A 25,662-nucleotide genomic window follows, 5' to 3' on the forward strand; every position below is an offset into this window, starting at 1 on the left:
CATATACTAGATTTAATGCCCCCCCAAATTTAAGAAAACACTCTGAAGTCATACATCAAAGCAAAAATTCTAATTCAGATTATGATAATCTGTAATATACAATTCAAAAATACTAAATTCCCACAGTGTAAAAACTTAAAAGCATAATTTCTTTCCTCTCAGAAATGTCCTGTCCAATGGCAGGTTAGTAAACTGTAAAATAGAACTTTAAGATTAGATTTCCATTACACACATTACCATTTTGTAAAGAATGGAGAAATCATTCTTTCTTGATCAGGTGCAATTCTAGTGCAAACACTGATATTTTTTAGTTAAAACACCTGACACTAGGAAGAATTATGAAATTAGAACTTCTCTGTGTAAAAAAAGCCAGTATAGATTCTAAGTTATATGCTTTATAATTTTACCTTTAAGAGCAGAGAAGTAGTGACGGCTCAAACATTTTATTCAGGGAAGTAAGAACTTTATAAAATAAACATTTCTCTGGTATTTAAAAAAATTTTTTCTTGCTTAAAAGCTAGATGTTAATTTTATAAAACATACCAATTAATATCTATAAGATAAATATATAGCTCAAAGGGGAAAATGGTTTATAAATTTTCTTCCTCTGTAATAATAATTTGAAACTATTTTAAAGAAAAAGCAAAAATTTAAGACAATATTAAAATCTAGTTTCTGAAAACACTTTCACATTCTATAAACGCAGGAAAAAAGCTGCACTTTACTCAGAATGTAGTTTTTTATTTTGTAAACTAAGAGTTCAAATTCAAACTCTGTACTCTGCCAGAGCAAGGCAAGTACCCTTACAGGGACTGTTTCTTTATCTTTTAAATGGTGATGTATATAATACCTCCTCATGGGTCTACAAGAAAGATTAGATTAGACAACAGATACAAGTCTGAAGTCTAGTGCTGAGTACACAGTGGATGCTCAATCAATGATAGATATCATTTGTAAGTCAAAGACGGAACATCTGCATGAACCACCTCTTCCTACATCAAATTCTTTTGTGTTAATAGTCTCAGATGTGGGGACAATTATGAATTTTATTACAGATTCTTAAGAAGCCATATTCCTTTTGTTCCCTTCCTAAGGAGTCAATAATTAAATTGGTAGAGTCTGTTGTTTTCATTACCACTTTGTAACTATTTGGCCTTAACATTTTATGATATATAATTTCAAGACCATTTTCAATAAATGGGTCCAACGAATAACTCTGCAATGGGTCTGAAATTTAGTTCAGCAACTATATGTCAATATTTAGTTCAGCAACTATGTGTCAATATTTCCTGAATCTGTTCTTTAAAAAGCTATAAAATTTTGCTTCCTTTTTTCATTTCTCTTCAACAATTTCATCTATCTGTGTACCAGTCTTTCCAGGAGAGGGCTGAGCAAGCCTCCATGTATAACCAAGGATATCACCTCCGTGTCCTTCAGGTCCTGAACAAATGGTCCATTTAGAAAATACTACTTGTTTTTAACACAGAGAAAAAACTGGGCCATTTAAAACAAAATAAGTTATAATAAAACAACGCTTGAAAAAAAATGAACTTGAGATACTCAATTTATACAGACTGATTACAAGATTACGTAAATCTGCCTATACAGGCATGTGTAAAACTCAGGTCATTATGTGGCTTTATCCAAAAGAATATTCTGTGATCATGGAAATAGTTTATACCTGTGAGCCCCAATAAGGTAGTCACCAATCAAACATGGCTATTGAAAAGTTAGACTAAATAACTTAATTTTTAATTAAATTTAATTGTTAAAATTTAAATAGCCACCTGTATCTACTATAATGGAGAGTACAGCCTTACACATTCTCTCTTATTTTTCTTTACCACTGTGACCCTTATCCAGATGTTTTTACTGAACTCCTTATTTTAAATCCCTTCTCTGATACCTCTAAGATTAAATAGCTTGACATAATTATAATCTCAAAAGCAAAATATTACTAAAACAGAATTTTAAAAGCTACCTTAAATGTGCTTTTTGATAAAGAGTACTGCAATTATTTTAAATTTTCTAATCACAGTTTACTAAAACAGAAAAAAGAAAAAGAATGCATACATATCAGAGTGCTTGAAACTGAACTCTAACAATACAGTCTATTCTTCCTCCTGAATTATTTGTCAGCTACATAATTAGTCCCAGGATAAAATAACGGCATAATTAAAAACAAGCACAGCATAAACCACAGCACAGCCAAGGAGAATTAAGGAAACAAATGAAAATTATTCTGTATCTGTCTATTCATTGTGATAATACAGAAATTAGTGAATAGAAATATGATGGATCAAATGTAACAATACAATGTATTAGTCAATGAAGAGTTGTATAATTTTTATCTCTTATTTACCACGCCACCAAAGATCAAGTGTTACCTCAGTTTTACAGGATTTCTGGATGACTGCTGGTGGCTCTTTCCAATTAAACCTAAGCATACACATTATTTTAAAGTAAAATGATTAAAAAGATCTCAGAAAAAAAATTTCAAGTGTTTTAAGCTCCCTCTCTCTTTCTCTCTCTCTCTTTCTTTCTTTTCCTTCCTTCCTTTCTTTCTTTCTTTTCTTCTCTGTTTCTCGTCCCCACATGTAAACACAGTCTTTTTTTAAAGCGTAGTTAGGTGTTAAGAAGAAAAACAACTTTGACGCTTATCTGCTAAGAACTGCCTCTCTCTGGGACTAGTATTAATGTCATCACCACCAATCAATTCCACCTTTCTTCTGCCTATCAACTTGGCTTTCAGTATCCTGGGGGAGGCGAGGTAAGTAGGAGGTGAACATGTAAAACAATCTCAGTATTCAGGGATAGGATTCAAAAGAATTCAAGTTATGTGAATGTAAGTTATGTGCTAAACTATATACCAATTTCTGAATGATTGTTGATTTGATTTTTTGTTTGGCATTTGAGTAAACATAATAAAACTTACTATTTTTTTTTTACATCTTTATTGGAGTATAATTGCTTTACAATGGTGTGTTAGTTTCTGCTTTATAACAAAGTGAATCAGTTATACATATACATATGTTCCCATATCTCTTCCCTCTTGCGTCTCCCTCCCTCCCACCCTCCCTATCCCACCCCTCTAGGTGGTCACAAAGCACTGAGCTGATCTCCCTGTGCTATGCAGCTGCTTCCCACTAGCTATCTATTTTACGTTTGGTAGTGTATACATGTCCATGCCACTCTCTCACTTTGTCACAGCTTACCCTTCCCCCTCCCCATATCCTCACAGTATGGAGGTTCCTTAAAACTTACTATTTTGAGCCAAGGCTTGAAGTAGACAATCCAAGCATCCTTCTAAACTATCATCAGTTCTGTCAACAGCTGTTATCTTCAGCTTCTTCAAGGTATCACTGAGATTATCTGCTTAGAGAAAAAAGAGCAATCAGAAACCTCTCTAACCATCATGTTACATGATAAACAGTACCACTAACAGGCATAAGGCTGTTATGGTGAATTAATTTCCACATACATTCCAAAATGGCAATGGACTATACGATTACATAGTTTTTAAATAAAATTTTATCCATTTAACTCCTATAAAATATTCATTCTGTATCTGTAAGATACCAAGAATATTCCATAGATAGTCACAGAACATCTTTTCAGCATTCTTGTACCTTATTTAGCTTGTTCAGGAACAAGCCATGGTTAACTGAAAAAAAAAAGGTCTACAAAAAATTACATAGCTTTGCAAATAATACTTTATTACATTTTTGGCTTCCTCTGTTTTATTTTAAATACATAAAATGAAAATGAAGGTTTAGAAAAGTTTCAAAATGATATGACTTAAAATAATAAAATCTGATGACTATAAAACCTGTTTTAACAATGCCATTTAAAAAACGCTTCAAAGTACTGCTTTAAGCCAAAACATGTACATTTTGGATTTTAAAGCAATGCTCTCCTCCTAAATTATACATGGATTCCTCTAGACCATAGATTGTTAAAAATCTCTTTACACTATTAAAAATTACTTAGGACCCCAAAGAGGTCTTTTTAAAATTTTTTATTCAAGTTTAGCTGATGTATAATGTTATATAAATTATAGGTGTACAATATAGTGATTCACAATTTTTAAAGGTTATGCTCCATTTATAGTTATAAAATATTGGCTATATTCTCTGTGTTGTACAATGTACCCTTGTAGCTTATTTTATACATAATAGTTTGTACTTCTTAATCCCCTACCCCTTTACTTCCCCTCCCCACTTCCCTCTCCCCACTGATAACCACTAGTTTGTTCTCTATATCTGTAAGTCTGTTTCTTTTTTGCTATATTTAATAGTTTGTTGTATTTTTTAGATTTCATATATAAATGATATCATACAGTATTTGTCTTTCTCTGACTCATTTCACTTAGCACAGTACTCTTTAGGTCAGTCCACATTGTTGCAAATGACAGAATTTCATTCTTATTTTATAGCTGAGTAGTATTCCATTGTGTGTGTGTATATATATGCACAGACACCTCCCCCCAACATCTTCTTTATCCATTCATCTGTTGATGGACACTTAGGTTGCTTCCATATCTTAGCTACTGCAAATAATGCTGCTATGAACATTGGGGTGCAAGTATCTTTTCGAATTAGTGTTTTGGTATATATACCCAGAGTGGTAGTTCTAGTTTTATTTTTTTGAGAAACCTCCATACTGTTTTCCACAGTGTAGCAACAACTTACATTCCCACCAAAAGTATATAAGGGTGCCCTTTTCTCCACATCCTCACCAACATTTGTTATTTGTGTTCTTTTTGATGACAGCCATTCTGTCACTTGTGAGATAATATCTCACTGTGGTTCTAATTTGCATTTCCCTAATGATTAGTGATGTTGAGCATCTTTTCATGTGTCTGTTGGCCACCTGCATGTCCTCTTTGGAAAAATGTCTGTTCAGGTCTTCTGCCTATTTTTTAATCAAGTTGTTTGTTTTTTGATGTTGAGTTGTATAAGCTGTTTATATATTACGGATATTAGTCCCTTATTGGTCATATAATTTGCAAATATTTTTTCCTATTTAGTAGGGTGTGTTTTAATTTTGCTGATGGTTTCCTTTTCTGTGTAAAAGCTTTTAAGTTTAATTAGGTCCCATTTGTTTATTTTACTTTTATTTTCTTTACATTAGGAGATGGATCCAAAAAAATTAATGCTGTGATTTATGTCAAAGAGCGTTCTGCCTATGTTTTCCTCTAGGAAATTTATAATTTCTGGTCTTACATTTAGGTCTCTAATCCATTTTGAGTCTAGTTTTTTATATGGTGTTAGAGAATGTTCTAATTTCATTCTTTTCCATGTAGCTGTCCAGTTTTCCCAGCACCACTTATTGAAGACACTGTATTTTCTCCATTGCATGGTCTTGCCTCCTTTGCTGTAGATTAACTGACCATAAGTGTGGGGGTTTATTTCTGGGCTTTTTATTCTGTTCCATTAGTCTATGTATCTGTTTTTGTGCCAGTACCATACTGTTTTGATGACTGTAGCTTTGTAATAAAGTCTGAAGTCAGGGAGCGTGATTCCTTCAGGTCTGTTCTTCTTTCTCAAGATTGTTTTGGCTATTCAGGGTCTTCTGTGTTTTCATCCAAATTTTTAAATTATTTGGTCTAGTTCTGCGAAAAATGTCACTGGTATTTTGACAGGGATTGAATTGAATCAGCAGACTGCCTTGAGTAGTATGGTCATTTTAAAAATAATAATTCTTTCAATCCAAGAACACAGTATATCTTCCATCTGTTTGTGTAATCCTCAATTTCTTTCATCAGCGTCTCATAGTTTTCCAAGTACAGGTTTTCTTTACCACCTTAAGTAGGTTTATTCCTAGGTATTTTATTCTTTTTGATGCAATGGTAAATGGGATTGTTTCCATAATTTCTCTGATTGTTAGTGTATAGAAATGCAAACAAATTTCTGTATGTTAATTTCGTATCCTTCAACTTTACTGACTTCATTGATGAGCTCTAGTAGTTTTCTGATGATGTGTTTAGGATTTTCTACATATAGTATCATGTACAAAAGAGCTCTGTTTTCAATTATTTATATTGATATTTAACATACTAAAAATTAAAATGAGACTTTTAAAGACTTATTTTAGTAATTCATTTAAACCTAACAAATATAAAACTATTATCTGTTAACATAATTATATTTTTAATGAAAAATAATTATATTTCAAAACCAACTTACTGAGAAGAGTGGCATTTTTCTACATTTTCACAAATCTCTGTAATGTCTGCCTTAATAGAAGAAAACTGGATTCTCATATCTGCTTCTGTACTCAATCTTTATAATTTGTTGTTTTGGTTAAGTAGATGAAAAAAATTCAGCCTCACACATATACATAGTTGGAAAACAAGGGAGTATTTTAACAGCCTTTTCAGATAACAGTGGATAGTCTTTGATACTAAACCAAAACTTGATTAGTGGTAGTGTTTTAAAGGCTAGTTACCATGTGAAATCTGAAACAATATCACTGAGCTCTGCCAACTGTTACATGAAAATCCACTGCTCTTTTGCATTTTGAGTCTTTCATGCATGCAACATGTTTGTCATCCATGCATTGGTCATTTAAAAAATTAGGTCATGGAGTTATGCATATCTTCCAAACACTGACACATTTCATTGTACTATTTCAAAATATCACATTTGTTAATATCTTCACTAATCTTTTTTAAAGACTAAGTACTGGGAAGCTGTCAAGCTTAAGGTGATACAAGTTTTCCAAAATTCTAATTTTCTCTTAAAACCTCTAATTTTATCACCAGCAACAGATACTGTGAGTTGTTTTCCTTAAATGACAAATTAACCTCATTCGTGAGAAAATATCTGCCAAATATGAAAAGCCGGTTCGTCTCTCTGTTCTTTCAAATTAAAAAAAAAAAAAGTTATTCCATGAAAAAAAGTATCTCAGTCAGCTCACAACTCAAAAGATTGCACAACTGCTTTTCTTAAAAACAACCATCAGACGTTACGATGCAATGCAAGTGTTTTCTGTGTGCTTCCCATTTTATCAAATAGTATATTTTTAAAATGTGTATTAAAAAGTTGAGTTTTAAAAACATTGTTTTTCCTGCTTCATCATGGACATTCTTAAGTAAAACTGGTATTTTTTTTTTAACCTTAAGTATACGATGGTAAAGAATACAATAATTACTAGTTATTGTAGTTTGGTGCTACTAGCAGCCTGATTCACACATACTGAAGCCCTAGCAATTTTTTACCCACAGATGCTTTTGCACCACTGTCAGTGCAAATGTCAATACAGTGAAAAAAGACAAAAAATGTCTTTTGATGATACCACACAAATAGTTTTGACCTCATGGGCACCCTAACAGGATATCAAGGACTCCTGGGATTGCTGCTCTAGTATTAGAATTTCAGGCATTTTCTTACTTCAAAGTAAGGTGTAAATTTTAATAGACTTTTGTACATTGCCAGCTCATGACAATTCTAAAAATAAAGTGGAATTCCCTATTATAAAATGAGTGGTAATTTATTTTCCAGGTCAACCCAGGAAAAAGTAGACAAAAATTTACATTAAATAATACTAACATACTCTAGTGATGTCTCATACAACTGTGATTAACCTAGTAATCCTAAACCTACTTTATAAAAAATCCCAGGTTATCATTCACAACGAATGTTAATATTTATTTTCCTAAGAGGACTTAAATAGTTTTGAGAAATTGATTTTATTTCCCTAAAGGAAAAGAAAACTATATTCATATATATGTCTTCTATTAACTAAAAAGAAGTTGTAGGGCATCATATCTCAGATATACTTGTTCAATCTTATTACATGGATATAGGTTGATTTTTCTGAAATAAAGTATGAATAATATATCATATCTAAGTTCATACTACTAAAAGTAATAAAAAGTAATTACCACAACACTGAGGAAAAAAGACACAATGTTAGTCAAATGATAATAATACATCAAAACTATGAGTCAACAAGTAATAAAAGTAGTTAAAATGTACTTAGTACTACCTATATTGGCATCTGGATCTGTTTTACTTGTTTCCTTTCCTTCATTCCATCCCCAGTGCTCCTTGTTTGACATCTCTTTCTTGTCAAGTTTCAGCCTAACTGTCACAACCCCAGAGACCATCGTTCTTCTAAGTCTTCTCTTCCCCAACCCTCCAGGGTTATTCTCTATCACTGCATCCATCCTTCACAGCACTATTCACAGTGTGCAGTTATATATTCTTTTGTTTAATTGGTAATATATACTCCCCCTCTATATTGTATGGGGCACATTGTTAACTATAGTCATTGCACTATACCTATTACTTGGCACAAAAAGGTAGCCAGCAAATATTTATTAAATTAACTAAGTGAATAAGGGAATGAATTCCTTACTTGCAGAAAGCTCTCTAGTTACCATCCTTTATATCACACACTTATGAGCCAAAGTATACCAATAGGGAAGGGAAGGGAAATGTTACCTGCTATACACCTACACTATGCACTCCATATTATCAGAAATAGAAATACAGGATCTTATATTTTAATATAGGAAGATATCAGTGAAGACAATTTAAGTACTTAAGAATATAAAATATATAACTAAAAAAATACATAGACCATTCCATTTTTAAAAGACTTCTACTCAGTAAAAAAATCATTCAGTCTCTCCATAGAAATAATTATATGCCTACTAATGATGTGGGATCTTTTTAGAAAAAGTTCATTAAATTCTTCATCCAGAGACAACCAACGCTGTCAACAGAATTATTACAAATTTAATGTATTTTTTAAGCATTTAAAATGAACGAACAGGTTAGTACTTAAAAAACTCTTGCTGTGAATCTGTTTATAGTGTCAGAATGTTGATATCTTGATTGGAATAGTGATTACATAAGTATGTACATTTGTCAAAGCTCATCAAACTGTACATTTAAAATCTGTGTATTTTAGTCTGTGTGAATTATACCTCTTTAAAAGAGCATACTGGAAAATAAAATGACTGGGGCAGTAACCCCTTTCCCACTGGTCTCAAGCTTCCTTACAGGGAATTTTTACTACAGCGACACTTCTTCTGGCTCCTCACTTGGCAACTGCCACCTCCATTCTCCAGGAGAGGAATGATTTATCTGATTAAAAAGTTGAGAGAGAAGAACTGGATATGCATGGCTCAGCCCCTTCTGGGCTCCTGAGATTTTAGTAGAAGGGGCAAGAATTCTCTGTTCCTCTCTATCTTTGGCTGTCCAGGGGCACCAGTGACAAGGTTATTAGTAAATACATTTAATTCAGCCCTGAAGTATTAGCCATTCCTTTGTGACTATACAAATAAGCTCTGTCCTTCATTCTAGACTTTATCAATTTTAAAGCAGTTATTCTGAATTCCAACAGAGAACTCATCTGCTTATATCGCCAGTGATTCTGAACTTGGGTAGGGAACGGGGGTATTATTTTTGGACTCCTTCAAAGCATGACAGTACATCTCAGTAGTGAATCCTTACCATCCAAATTTTTTGTGTGTGTAAATCCACATTTCCGTACTTTATATTTACTTATGATTTAAGACACTGTAATTATTCTAACAGAAAATTTCTCAGCTTCTGGCTGGTGGGGAGGGTAGGGGAAGTAAGTAGAGAATGATAATTTTCATGGGAAGTTCTAGTACTAAGAAGTATTAACAACTAAAATAAAAATTTTTGCCTTAAAATAATAATCTCTTCCTTATATTACAGCATATGGTCTAGCTTGTCTTGTGAAAGAAATTATGACATCTTCAAAGAGTTAAAGCAGGGACTTCCCTGGTGGTGCAGTGGTTGAGAACCCGCCTGGTAATGCAGGGGACACAGGTTCGATCCCTGGTCCAAGAAGATCCCACATGCTGCGGAGCAACTAAGCCCGTGGGGCCACAGCTACTGAGCCTGTACCTCTAGAGCCCAGGAGCCACAACTACTGAGCCCGCATGCCACAGCTACTGAAGCCCGCATGCCTAGAGCCTGTGCTCCGCAACAAGAGAAGCCACTGCAATGAGCAGCCCGCGCACCACGACGAAGAGTAGCCCCCGCTCGCCGCAACTAGAGAAAGCCCGTTCGCAGCAACAAAGACCCAACACAGCCAAAAATAAAATAAATTATAATTAATCAATTAATTAAAAAGAAGGAGTTAAAGCAAATTTGACTTCTGTCCTTAATTCTCTGTCTCCTACTTCTTAACCACTTAATCACTCTTAAAACCTAATCAAATTGTCTAAAACTCTATCAAAATTAGTCTGGCAAAAGTCTTAAATGATATCTCGACAAACACAATGGACTTTTCTCAATTCTATTATTTGACATCTTACTTCAAAACACCAGTGTCTCTAAATATTTGTTCTTGGTCTTCTTCTCTATCTGTCCCTTTAATGTTAGTATGACCGTGGTTTTGCCCAGAGTCCTCTTCTCTCTCTGGACAATATATACATGTTCACCAGAGAATTAGAATGGTATGCTGATCATCAACAAAAAAACCAAACAACCCAATCAAAAAATGGGCAGAAGACCTAAATAGACATTTCTCCAAAGAAGACATACAGATAACCAACAGGCACATGAAAAGATGCTTAACGATGCTAATTATTAGAGAAATGCAAGTCAAAATACAATGAGGTATCACTTCACACTGGTCAGAATGGCCATCATCAAAAAGCCTACAAATAATCAACAAGGTCCTACTGTATAGCACAGGGAACTATGTTCAATATCCTGTGATAAACCATAATGGAAAAGAATATAAAAGAGAATGTATATATATGTATAACTGAATCATTCTGCTGTACAGCAGACATGAACACAACATTGTAAATCAACTATATTTCGATTTTAAAAAAAGAATAGGGTATTCACTGACTATTAGGAATAGAAGAGATCTGTGATCTTCTGGATCAACTTTCTCCTTTTATAGGGACCTAGAGAGATTTATATTCCAAGGTCACTCAGCAAGTATGCAGAATTGCTGTCGCAGGTCTCATTTTCACTCTTTTACTACTTAAATGATCGTAGGCAAGTTAATACTTAAACACATGATAGTACGTATAGATAGGGTAGCTTATGAACTGCAGAATGTGTAATGAGAATTTAATGATTTAAAATACTGAGTCCTATGTAATTGAAAATGTACGTAAGTCCCACGTGGCCAAAAAACCCTAGCATTTTAAAGAGCTAATTAAAATGAAAATGTGAAAAAAAAAAGCCTACAAATAATAAATGCTGGAAAGGGTGTGGAGAAAAGGGAACCTTCCTACACTGTTGGTGGGAACGTAAATTGGTGCAGGCACCATGGAGAACAGTATGGAGGTTCCTTAGAAAACTAAGAGTTACCACATGATCCAGCGCATGTATCTTTTTGAATTAGAGCTTTCATCTTTTCCAGATATATGCCCAGGAGTGGGATTGCTGGATCATGTGGTTATGACCTATATGGGAATGGAATCTAAAAAAGAGTGGATATATATTTATATGTATAACTGATTCACTTTGCCATACAGCAGAAACTAACACAACATTGTAAATCAACTATACTCCAATAAAAATTAATTTAAAAAAAGATACATGCACCTCAATGTTCATAGCAGCACTATTTACAATAGCCAAGACATGGAAGCAACCTCAATATTCATCAACAGATGAATGGATAAAGACGATGAGGCATATATATATACAATTTAATATTACTCAGCCATAAAAAAGAATTAACTAATGCCATTTGCAGCAACATGGATGAACCTAGAGATTATCATACTAAGTCAGAGAAAGACAAATATTATACGATATCACTTATATGTGGAATCTAAAAAAATAGTACAAATGAACTTATTTATAAAACAGTAACAAACTCACAGACAGAGAAAACAAACATGGTTACCAAAGGGCAAGCGGGGGAGGGGGATACATTGGAAGTATGGAATTAATTAACAGATGCACACTACCACATATAAAATAGATAAACAGTAAGGATTTATTGTACAGCACAGGAAACTATATTCAATATCTTGTAATAAAATATAATGGGAAGGAATAAAGAGAATATAGATATATATATGTATAGCTTAATCACTTTGTTGCACACCTGAAAGTAACACTGTATTATAAGTCAACTATACTTCAATAAAAAATATTAATTTAAAAAATAAAATAAATACATAGAATGTTATGCTGCCTCTCCTTCTATCCTTCCTTCCTTTATCCAGCTGGACAGATAACTTCCTTTATCTATCCAGCTATCTACCTATCAATGTAAAGAACTGCCACTTTTTAGGCCTTGTTACATTTGGATAAAATATGACTGCAACTTCTGATAACCCTGATCAGCAAGCTAGCTCTCAATCCAAGTGTCTCCTCTTAGAAGCCCTTGTTAAAGATATTAAGACATAAAGATATGAAGACAGCTATACTTCCCTGCTGGAACTTTCAAACAACCTTGTCCAGACTTTTCTCTTCCAATCCTGCATACCATTAGGCACCAGAGGCTCTTTATGCTCCAATTTCTCTATTCTATTAGCCAGAAACTCAATGTGCTGGTCTTTAAGTGTGTACTGCAATGGAAGAGTTTCAAATTTTACAGCTATCAGTTCCTCTCTTTTCTTAATATCAATCTAAGAAAAACTGACGAGAAAAGTGGGGTTATTTTTATATTTAAATAACTTGACTATAGAAGTGCCTAAGATAATCACCATCATCAAAGAATATACTGTCCCAAAGAGCCAGTCTCAAAATGAGACAGTATCATATTAGGCTAGTAAGTCCTGAAATTCTTTTCTTTTTTTAAAAGAGAAAAACAACCACTGTTTATTTCTAATATAGTAATATAAAGTCAAACACAGTGTGCATTGTGCAACCTTTGCTTTATAGTTAGCCTAAGGGGTGGGGTTGATGGTCAGAATGGTTAATGGTAGGAAAGACATACCATTCATTTTTAACAAATTTGTATTTTCCAAATAGTATTCCCTAATTAGATACCTGAATGCTGATAGCATTATTTTATATGTAAGGATATTGACATTCAGTCACAAAGTAGATCAAAAAGGAAATTATTTTAGGTCCCAGAATAATTCAGGTTTTAGTCTTATTTTCATTCATTTTTTTTCCTTCTGAATCTCATTAGCCGAAACTTGAATTTTTTTTTTAATTTAAGTATAGTTGATTTACAATGTTTCAGGTGTATAGTAAAGTGATTCAGATATATATAGATACACATATATATTGTTTTTCAGATTCTTTTCCATTATAGGTTATTACAAGATACTGAATATAGTTCCCTGTGCTATAAGTAGGTCTAATTGTTTATTTTATATATAGTAGTATGTATCTGTTAATCCCAAATCCCTAATTTATCCCTCTCCCCTTTTTCCCCTTAGTAACCTTAAGTTTTTCTACGTCTGTGAGTCTATTTCTGTTTTGTAAGTAAGTTCCTTTGTATCATTTTTTAGATTCCACATATAAATCTGAAGTTCTTTATGCTATTCATGGTAGCATAATTTTAAGAGTTTATCTTCTTCAAAGATATTATCTAGAAATAGTACCTTTAGTTTCGAGGTTACTGGATCTAAAAATATAGTGTATATTTTCAAATGTTCATTCTATCATCTTACTATATAGTAAGTGGATGGATGGATGGACAGACTGACCGACTGACAGAGAGGTGTTTATCTCTCTGGACAACTATATCACTGTTGATAATACCCATTAGGAGACAGATTTATCCACCTTCAAATGACACTCAATATTTTCTAAATATACAGCGTCTTAGTAATAGCAACACTCTTAAAAAAGAGATTATTTCTTGCAATTGAAGAGAATTAATCTTCATGTACATATATAGTAGCAAAGCTTTACTATCATCATTATTACACACACCAAATGAAAATAAAAATTATTTTTATACTAACATGCTTTTCAAGCACCTAGAATGTAGTCAATGCATGACTGGAAGAATTTCAAATTCATCTCCAAATGAATGGCATTAAGTCAGTTTGGGGCACCTGGCTTAGGGAGCTGGAAATAATAACAGTCTCTCCTGAATATTATATTTCACTTATCAAAAGGGTTTAGTATTTGACAAAATGAAACTATTTTAAAAGTTTGCCTGCTAAAGAAAGAAATGATTGTTTTTTACTAGTATGACGATGCAAAGTACTGTATTTAAAAATTATAGTATTTTCAGCTTCTGTATATTGTAACTCAGTTTCTATCTTACTTTTTTGCTTAATATATCTTTACAGAGTTTAGTCCCGAGCCAGGCCTAAAGCCCAGAACACTTTTAAAAATTAGTCTATTGCAGACTTCCCAGGCGGCGCAGTGGTTAAGAATCCACCTGCCAATGCAGGGGACACGAGCTCAAGCCCTGGTCCGGGAAGATCCCACATGACACGGAGCACCTAAGCCCGTGAGCCACAACTACTTAGCCTGCACTCTAGAGCCCGCGAACCACAACTACTGAGCCCACGTGCCACAACTACTGAAGCCACGCGCCTAGAGCCTGTGCTCTGCAACAAGAGAAGGCACCGCAGTGAGAAGCCCGCGCACTGCAACAAAGAGTAGCCCCCGGGCTTCCCTGGTGGCGCAGTGGTTGAGAGTCCACCTGCCGATGCAGGGGACACGGGTTCGTGCCCCGGTCCGGGAAGATCCCACATGCCGTGGAGCGGCTGGGCCCGTGAGCCATGGCCGCTGAGCCTGCGTGTCCAGAGCCTGTGCTCTGCAACGGGAGAGGCCACAACGGTGAGAGGCCCGCATATCGCAAAAAAAAAAAAAAAGAGTAGCCCCTGCTCGCCGCAGCTAAAGAAAGCCCGCGTGCAGCAACGAAGACCCAAAGCAGCCAAAAATAAATAAATAAATAAAATAGATTTATTTAAAAACATAGTCTATTGCGTCTTCCATTAAATTATGCTACATGTGAGGAAAAAACAAACTTTAAAAATATATTTGTTTCATTCTTTCTTTTAATCCATTTCTGCTAGTTGAGAACTCAAAGACCAACACAGGATATAAGTCCCCTCTGATTATTATCCCTCCCCCTTTACAAATAAATCTTACATTCTCCAATTTTCTTATTAACACTAAAATGAGTAAACGAAGATTGTTTCTGAGTCTTACGGAACCTGGGTCCAACTTACCAATTTCTATTCACCCAGGCTAGAAACCTCAGAAACATGTTCTTTCCAGAGCATATCACTGCTCTTTCAAAAGTATTCAGTGATGAATAATTGCCTAAAGTCCAGAATACCTTACGTCAAAACCAAGTGCCTCAACTAATATTATGCCCTCATCTCATTACTTTCTCACACAACATATGTGTCAGTCCCGCTAGATTACTGGCTTTTTTCCAGGCATATGCCCATTTTTACAACTGTGCTTATTAAATTCTTCCTGTCTAAAATGCCTTTCTGTGCATTCTCTATCTATAGAATAACTACTTACTCTGCAAAGTCAGCTAATATTTGATTCTGATGTGAAATCTTCTGTATTCTTGCAGTCAGACCAACTCCTTTCTTTTCTAGGCTCCCATATCTTGTTCTTAACCTCAATGATGGCACGGATTTCACTGTTTTCTATATTGCCACTGTTTCACCATAATAAGCAACTCATGGACAAAAAAGGCACCATATTTTAATGATTAATAGCCTCTGGAGTCAGTCCATCTGGGTTCAAATCTTGGTTCCACCACTTAAACTGCATAAACTACACAAGCTTATTTTCTTTGTCTTCTCATATATAAAATGTGGATAACAATAAGTACCTCATCAGGTTGTGGTGAGGATCAAATGAGGTTATACATAATGCTCTTAGAACAGGCTATATAGCATGCATTAAGCAATCAAGCACTGTTGATTGTTGATATAATAATTATTAATAACTGTCATAGTTGTACCGCTCATTACACCCACCATGCTGTCTTGAACACAGTAAGCATTCAGTGAACAACTGCTGAACAGAATTTAATGGCACTCACCAGATATGTCTACTTTTTTTTTTTTTTGCGGTACGCGGGCCTCTCACTGTTGTGGCCTCTCCCATTGCGGAGCACAGGCTCCAGACGCGCAGGCTCAGCGGCCATGGCTCACGGACCCAGCCGCTCTGCGGCACGTGGGATCCTCCCGGACCGGGGCACGAACCCGCATCCCCTGCATGGGCAGGCGGACTCCCAACCACTGCGCCACCAGGGAAGCTCTTTTTTTTTTTTAATAAATTTATTTTATTTATTTTTGGCTGTGTTGGGTCTTCACTGCTGTGGGCGGGCTTTCTCTACTTGCGGCGAGCGGGGGCTACTCTTAGTTGTGGTGCGTGGACTTCTCACTGTGGTGGCTTCTCTTGTTGCGGAGCATGGGCTCTAGGCACACGGGCTCAGTAGTTGTGGCTCATGGGCTCTAGAGCGCAGGCTCGGTAGTTGTGGCGCACGGGCTCAGTTGCTCCATGGCATGTGGGATCTTCCCGGACCAGGGCTCGAACCCGTGTCCCCTGCATTGGCAGACGGATTCTTAACCACTGCGCCAGCAGGGAAGTCCCAGTTGTGTCTATTTTTAATTTGCTTTTTCAATGTTATTTAACATTTTATACATGCACACAAAGCTTAATTAAAATGCATAAATGTGATAACATCTTCTTTTTTGCCTGGTCTTCCCTGTCCCCATATTAACCTCTCCATTTACATGTCAATAACCTAAGTTTTTTAAGCGTTCATGTTTTTTTACATCCTCACATAATCATGTATAAAAATATACAGTAAGTTTGGGAAACTGTTAACTAAAATGGGATTATATTATACACACTTTTTTGCATCTTGATTTTCTCACTCAGTAACTCTTATAAATTACTCCAAGTCAATCTGTATAGTTCTAACTCATGTTTTTAAATAACTACCATAGTTCATAGTACAGATACACCACAATTTATTCAATCATTCCTGTACACATACATTTTCACTTTCTTTTGCTAAAAGTGTTTCATTTTGGTCATTGGTACCCCTAGTGCAATAAGCATCATTATACATGTACAAAGTACTTTTAGTTTCATGGGATAGGCTCCCAGGATGGAATTGCTGATATTGTAATTTTAATAGATGCTGCCAACAGCTGCCTGAAAAGGATGAAAGATTTCACTTTTCTTCCAGATGTGTTGAAAGTATTCTCTTTCCAATAACCTGGCTATCAATAAATATTGATATCTATTTCTTGATGGTCTGATGGGTTTAGAGTTGATATGTAATTGTTATTTTAATTTGCATTTCTTTAACCACTATAACTGTCAGCATCTTTTCATGTTTCTTGGCCACTGGATTTGCTTTCCTGTAAAGTGTTTATTCACATCCTTTGCCTAGTGTTCAAATAGGTTTGTCAGTCTTGTTGTTATTGTACAGTATAGACATTAACCTTTTGTCTGTCATCCATTTAACTTTCTTCTCTAAATCTATTACTAATCCACTAAAATTGTTTATGTATTTTTTCCTAATTTTCTTTTATAGCATCTGGATTTCCACCTGTGGTTAAGAAAGTCTCTTGGGCTCCCAGCAAATGCCTCAATTTTCTTACACTATTATGATTCTTTTAGTTTTTATTTAAGTATTCGATTCACAGGAATTCATTTTTACATATGGCCTAAGATTAGGGTGTACTTTTATTTTCTTGTGTCAGAAGTAGTTTTAATACTCCATCCTTTTCTCATAGAATTAAACTACCACCTTTGTCTCTTTATACAGAAATGTATTTTCTAAAGTTTCTTTTCTTTCCAGTGACCTTTTGTCTATTCTTATACCAACACTATATCTAAGTAATTACACTGGCTGTATCTAATATTCTGATACCTGGTAAGGCTAGTCCTGCCACTATGTTCTTTTTCAGCTATCTTGACTACTCAGATTTTCTTCTTCCATAAGAGGTTTAACATCATTTCATCTAATCATTCCACAGCGAATGAATGAATGGATGAATAAAAACCCTCCTGAGATTATAACTGGAATTATATTAAATTTATATTTTAATTGTGGGATAATTTGCATTCTCACACTATGAAGTCTTCCCTTCCACTAAATGTATGTATTTCATTTTATTCTGATCTTGTTTTGGGTCTCTCAGTAAAATGTTCTATTTTTATATAGATCCTGTAATTTATTATTAAATTTGTTTCAACATATTTAAAAATTCTGTCATTAGTGAGAACTGAATAATTTTTCCCATTACCATGTGTAGGTGTTTATGCCTAGAGTAGAAAAGAGTACTTTGTATAATTATTTCATAATCAGCCAAATTCTCTTATTAATATGAGGTTATTAAAAAGTGGGACTTTTTAGTTTCCTGAGTTTTCTGTAAAAAACAGATCGTGTTATCCCTTCTTTTCTAATGTTTATACCCATTCCCAAGAAACACAGGATCAAACGAGAAAATAGTTCTAAACTCAATTAATTCATGGCCAAGTTAATCATTTTAGGTTAAAATTCAACATAGAAAACCTTCTCTTCTGCCCTTAATACCGTTGCATCCTCCATGACTCTCTGAAGGTGGGTAGGTATACTCATATAAACACACATACACACCTAACAAAACAGGGACTTATTTCTTGGCAAGCAAAAAAAGGTGAAGTAGAAAAGTTCATGATTCAGTCACTACTGCTGCTATTATAGATTTCTGGGGTCAAAATATCAACTGGGGCAGCAGGGGGCGGGGGGAACACCTGAGAGCTTAGGAAAAGATTTAAAATTTAATCATTTACTATTATCTTCATAATTATTGTTTAGTCACAGAATAAAGAATTTGAAACTTAAAGTGAATATAAAGCTAATGTAAATAGGCCATTTTCTTTAAATTCGTTTCCAAGATTAAGTTCCACAGAAGCATTCTAAGAGGAATCTACCTAAATACTAAATGTTTAGTGAACACTAAACTTGACTTGGAAAAGAGATACCAGAGCAAAACTGTAACAGTTCAAAATGTATGTGTGCAATATTTATTTTCAACAGCAATTCAGGCAATACGTGGAGAATTAGAAATATCTGTAATATTTGGAGAGAAACAAATGAAGACATAGAAACTGTTTTACTTAATGAAAGAACTCCAAATTTCATAAATATTAAACTCCTAATTTCTACCTTAATTCATTTATTACCTTAACATGTAGTCCTCTTCATACATGTGGGTTCTCTCCCAATACACTTCTCCAGGTTGCAAAGACATCATAACTTTGTGCCCATTTGCCAGTTATCCACACATCTATCTACTGGATATGCTTCTTTCACTCCACAAGATGATTATTATTGTACATCTCACATTACTTCCTCCCTCACTTGAGACAAGATTACTAACTTAAGATTTCATAAAAATATAAGGCCTTAGATGAATTTAATCAATCTCTTCTATATGTCAACGGTTTGAACTATATAAGTAGATGAATTCCAAAATTTAACTTCATAATCAAGTTCACAAATCTATTTAACTAAGAAATCATTTTTATATACTATTGTACAGTTCTATTTCTTCCGCATTTTTCATTTTGCTAGTTTTATAGTCCTAGGTTCATAGAACTCTTTTAGTTTATTTCTACTATTTCTACTATTTGATGGGACATTCTTGTACAACAGGAGATTCTTCTAGGATACTCACATTGCTCTCCTATAGTAGAAACTTAATAAATCCTGAAAACCTACTTTACTGAGTTATCTGTACCTGCATTTCTTATTACAGATTATGGCATAAATTGCCATGATTAAGAAATATTTTTATGTTACACTAAAAGATGTTACTCTAAAAACAATGACTACGCTTCACTTTTTCTTCTCTAATTATTTCAGAAATTGGATAAAAACTTTTTGACCAATCACTTTTCATGCATTCTTAAATGGAGTTAAAGTCTATTTTAGTTTGAACCAATAACACTACAGTCTTAGTAAGATGTCATGTTTGATTAGAGGGTCAAGAGTATGACTGATGATCTTCACAACTATAATATTAAACCATAATGGATAAGAGCATTTGGATAAGATACAGTTTGTAAAATTTTATTTCACACAATGCCAAAAGACCCTTTCACTTAGACTTCAAGAATGATCTCACTGTTTTATAGCTGTCAAATATAGCTTTAGCAGATAGTATGACACAAACTGCTAATAAGTTAATATATCAGCTTTTTTTTTTTTAAGAGAATGATTTATGCTGAGATTCAAGCTTAATTAATTCTTTGACCCAGAACTGACCAAGAAAAATACCAGGGTGATTTCTTCTCCTCAACAATCCCCTAACAGAAAGATTTAAAATACAACCATACCAAATAGTTGTCAACACCCAGGATATTGTAAGCCAACTTAGAAAATCAATGTAGATAAATCTACAAAGCACAATGGCATTTGTCAAAGAATTTTAAAGACACCCAAGAATTATACTAGAACAATGTCGGTGAAACCGTGTAATTTGTCATATTACAAACAGCTTCCGTGTAGAAAAACTGTCGGAATGATCTCTATACACAAGAGTTCCAGAAAATGCTGGAAAGTGGAAACTATATACTTTCCAACTTGACTTCTGTACAGGTAAGCTAATTGAGTCTGTAACAAAAGAGAAACTCTCTAAACATAAAAACAGCTACTTGAAACATATTTACCCTGTTCCAGCTCCCTATACCTGGTACATGCCTGCAGATCAACTGAGTCCTCACAGTATCAGCATTCTACCACCAGATTCTTCGGAACAATGTTTTATCAGTTCACTTTATTATCTTGCATTTCCCAGTTTCTCAGGCCCCATTTATCTTCAGGCTTTCATATTCTATTTAGTCCCTCAGAATAGTACATTGATCTTGGATTTAATATCTTAGCTGTGACCTTTTACTCCTCCTGGATACTAAAGTGTCTACCTATAATGCTTCAGCTCCTGGCATTTAGATTCAAGAGTAAAAGATATCCTGCCTCCAAGCTCTGCCCTGGACTCTAGGATATGCCTGACAGGGGAGGTGAGGAAGACCAGGCAAGAGACAGATAATATAATTTCAATAAGAGGAAATTCTGCCTACATATATGGGAATTTTTAAAAGCTACATAAGGTAGATAAACAGAAGTGTTTGGGGGCTATCTACTTATACTTCCAAACAGTCCGGAGCAAATTCTTCACTAGAGTATTCTTAGAACTGTGACTAATCAATTATACAGATGGACAAAGAAGCAAAGACCCTGCTTTATAATGCTTTGTAATAGAGAACTAGATTAAAGATTGACATAAAAGACCTATGTAAATGGAACTTTCTTTAGCTAGAGAAATATATAAAGAAGTACTTCATTAAGATTGGTGCAAAGCAAATAGTCTCACTTCGTAACCGAATAAACACAAGAAAGAGATAATATACACTGAAATTTATAAACTTTTAGGCAACACCAACTTTTCTGGGTAATAAAATGCCAACCAGGGAAAAAGGATATATAAACAAGTAGTCATAAATGTGACAGACGAATTTAACATAGGCATATATTAAGGAACATATTAAGAATTTTAAAAATCTAATAAAAATGATAATGTCTGGACTGTAACTGATGAGCCCACAGAGGAGTATTTTCCCAGGATACTGCTACAGAACCCAGAAAGAAACGTGTGGGTCAAGGTAAAACAAAAGGGAATTTAGATAAAAATTCAATATATAAAACAGGAAGCATGATAATATCTGTACTTAAAGCTATGATGTACCATGAATTTAAAAGGAATAAAATTCAAGCAATAGGATGAAGAGACATTTAAGTCAGTTATCAACCTATTTGTCTCCAGCTCCAAATTCACCCTTATTGCCTGATCTATAAAAATGAATCTGGGGGCTTCCCTGGTGGCACAGTGGTTGAGAGTCCACCTGCCGATGCAGGGGACACGGATTCGTGCCCCGGTCCGGGAAGATCCCACATGCCGTGGAGGGGCTGGGCCCGTGAGCCACGGCCGCTGAGCCTGCACGTCCGGAGCCTGTGCTCCGCAATGGGAGAGGCCACAACAGTGAGAGGCCCGCGTACCGCAAAAAAAAAAAAAAAAAAAAAAAAATGAATCTGGGCCCTTTACATATTTTTCCTTTGGCAGATGGCATGATACAAGCTTTGTCTGTAGATGACAATGGATAGCACTGAAGAGGAAGGTGCTCTCCTTCCTGCTCAGCCTGCATAATTTTCTCCAGTGTCAAGTGTCTGCGAGTCATAGCATTCACCATACATTTTCTCCAGCTCTCAGCTCAGGCAGCAGTGCTGTGTACAACAGCCCCACACAACTCAAGGCTGCATCCCAGCCCCGGTTACTGCTTCCCACACCATCTCTCAGCCCTGGAAGTATGTGTGCCAGAAGCCCTGTGGAGCTGGCTATCCAGAGCTACTACAACCCAAACTGTACACAGAAGTGTGCCGGGTTCCTGCAGAAGAGGGCTCCTCCAGCTCCAGGTTCCAGTAGTACCTGCAGGGGTGCTTCAACTTCCTCTGCATGCCCAACTATCTGTGTGCCACCCATCAACCCCAGCTTGCTTGTTCTCCCAGGAGTCTCTTGCAGGTTTGATGGGTATGGACCAGCTCTGGCCTGGGCAACCCAGTGAACTTCTATGCCATCAGAGGCCTGAAACTATATCTTTTAATGAGAATTCACCCTTCCAAAGAAGTGTGTGCTTCCTTGGATACACTCCTGCACCAAACACTTTAGAGTTTGCTATCTACCTTTAAAGTTACTCTCTAATTACTGTTTAATAGTTTTTACATCAAATGTCCCCTGTTTAAATTACTGTGTGTTGAAAGACAATTCTCCCTGGATTTCGTGGTGTTCCTGCACTGTTGGGGCATTCTGAGCAAAGGAAGTTGATAACCTATAATAAAGATAAGTCTCCCACCCTTAGAATGGACACATTCTAGGATTGTAAAACATTGCCCTCTTCTTCCCAGATATTTGCTTTTAGCTTACTTTTAGGGTAACAAACCTAAAGATGCCATCCCTCTCCCAAGAGAGGCTTTGTTTAATTCAAGAGCAAAGATAAGGGGTATGTGTGCATGTGTTCCTCGAATGGCAGATGTGCCAGCAACCCAATATAAGCTCTCAGTGTCGTAATTTTAGGATTCCTCTCTTAAAATTCCTCTCTGCTACATGTGCACCAATCACCAGTACTAAAATGTTCTATGAGTAATAAACCCTGTTCTAAGATCTACAGACCGCGTGTTTCCTGTCATAATATCTATACGTACATATAAATGTAACATTATGTGGTTTGCCTTCAGATTGGACCTAGACTGATACAGATATATACATAGTCGGCTTAGAAAAATGAGGAGTTGTGTGGCAAACAAGTAAGAATATTAGCTTTTTCAGTGAACAATATCATAGTCTATCAGATCATGAATGCTATGTATCAGGTGAATAAAGGTTAAGAAGATAACCTCAAACTTCTATTCATCCAACAATATGAACTAAGCATCTACCAAGCATCAAACACTGCCCTAAGTGCTAAAGATACAAAGATGTATACAACACAGTTCACATAGTATAGAAAACATTTTTTTTTTAGTTTTAATTTTATTTTCGTGGGAATTACCTTCACATGTCTCAGTTTACTCCCAGAAGCAATCAATGTTAACATTTTCTTGTGCATGCTTCCAGAAGCACTCTATTTATGCAATTATTTATATCTAAAAACACATACACACACAAACTTTAAAGCATAATCAATCCAAATGTTACCATAGTACTAACTACCTTTCTCATGGTAATGATCTTAATAAAGTACCCATTATTATTAGAATCATTATAGTATTATTTTAGAAAATCTAATAACTACTATGTATCTGAAATTCTTTGGTAATTATATGAGAAAGTATTATTTCATTTAGTGGTAATAAACTTAGAAAACCCACTGTCTTCCAAAAGTGACAGGAAAGAAACAGACTCAAAATAATTTTGTCAAATATATAATATGAGCTTAACAAATATACAAATATAAGATTAACATTAAAATTAATATCAGGTATAATAAATTTTCATTTGGAGAGAGGAGTACAGATATTCCTTTGTTCCTATGAGATTTTATTAGGCTATTAGGTTTTGAAAAAAAATATGTAATTTTTAGTGGTAACTGTCCTTATTAACTTAAAAGTACTGACTGACATTTTTCATTAGCCAAACAGGTAACATTTACGAAAAAGTTATAGTGAAACCTATAATACTGTTTAAACATGCATATCTCTTTTCTGGTAGCCAAGACAGTCAACAAACATTTTTTCAAGGGAATTAATGTCACATAAAGAACAATTAAATAAACCATAAGGAAATGCTACTTAGTAGAAAAAATTCTCTGTTAGGCTATCTTCATTTGAAATGAAAGAAAAAAATCAGTAAACATTTATTCAGCAGGTAGTTCCCACTTTAATGAGTGTTAACAGCAATCTGTTTCTTACTGAAACAATGTATCTTTCACATTTTATAACTGTTCCAATTATTATTGTTACATAACTAACCACCCCAAACTTACTGGCATAAAACAAAGGCCAATTTATTACTCTCACAGATTCCATGAACCAGGAATTCACAAAGGACACACTGAGAATGGCTTGTGTTTTCTCCACAAGGTCTGGGGCCTCAATGCTGTCTCAAAGGCCAGGAACGTCTCTGGGAGTGACTCAACGGCTGAGGCTGGTATCATCTGAATCATCCGATAGCTCATTCACAAACATGTCTGGTGATTGGCCTGGAAGGACCTGAATGTTAGGATTGCTGACCTGAGACCTGACACCTGAGGCCTCCTTATGTGGCCTGGCTTCTGTATAGCATGGCATCTTCAGGGTCTCAGACTTCTCAGGGCTCCAAGCAGGCCAGTGTCTCGACAAATAAGGTAGAAGCAACAATGCCTTTTACTACTGAGACTAGGAAATCACAGCATCACTACTGCTGTCTTCTATTGGTTACAAGTGAGTCACAAGCATGCTCAGATTCAACAGGGAGAGAATTCCCCAACTCTCAATGGAGAGTGGCAAGATTTAGAAGAATACCTGGGGCCAAAAGAGATTGTTGTGGCCACCTTTGGAAAATATAATCCGCTACAGTAACTTAATATTCACTACATAATTTGGTTAAAATAATACAACAAAGAGCATTACACCCTTTGATTGGTTTTAACTCTGAATATAAGATAAAGTTTCCCAAAAATGACTGTATTTTCAGCTTTGGAAATAGAAATTAAAATTTATATGATTGTTATTTTACATAATATTTACAACTACCTTGTGAAATAGGTGTTATTATTACCTGTATTTTAACAGCTGAGAAAGTTGAATTCGGCAGCTAAAGAACTTGCCCAGAAACTTAAGTGTCAAAGTTGGGATAAATCCAGACGTGTGTGTCTTCACAGTCCAAGCACTTCTCACTGACCAAGCAATCTGCACCGTACTGCAATTAAGTGAACCTCATGCAGATCTCATGCATACCAGAGCTGTACAAAGAAGGACTACCTGTATCTTTCTTTGTATAGACGAAAGCTCTTCAATAATGAATTTATAACCCAACCATGTTAGATAGTTGTACTAGCTAACGACTGTCCATGTATCTTAATATGTCACAAAACAAAACAAGAAAGAAAATCACAATGAAATGTATCAGGGAGCAGTCTCTGCCATAGCATCTCAAGGGTAGTACCATGCTTTTTAGTACAAGTAAGTGTTTAATTGAATAAGTAAGTAAATTCTAGGAAAAAT

At 35.0% G+C, this 25,662-nt stretch overlaps 1 protein-coding gene across 6 annotated transcripts in view; it reads right to left on the minus strand.

Annotated features, from left to right (window-relative positions):
* Positions 1-25,662, minus strand: part of RAP1GDS1 (Rap1 GTPase-GDP dissociation stimulator 1) — a 165,939-nt gene that overhangs the window by 126,837 nt on the left and 13,440 nt on the right. For 5 of the 6 annotated variants that reach the window (XM_022582381.3, XM_089911316.1, XM_089911317.1 and 2 more), the window contains one exon: positions 3,265-3,372. In XM_022582381.3, coding sequence (XP_022438089.1) covers positions 3,265-3,372 — 108 coding nt within the window. Of the gene's footprint in view, positions 1-3,264; positions 3,376-25,662 lie in introns of all 6 variants that reach the window. The other variant, XM_022582380.3, reaches the window with a different exon arrangement.

Source organism: Delphinapterus leucas, chromosome 5, assembly GCF_059928025.1.
Source record: "Delphinapterus leucas isolate spDelLeu-1000000601 "Yukka" chromosome 5, BTC_Dleu_Yukka2, whole genome shotgun sequence".
Taxonomy (NCBI): Eukaryota; Metazoa; Chordata; class Mammalia; order Artiodactyla; family Monodontidae; genus Delphinapterus; species Delphinapterus leucas.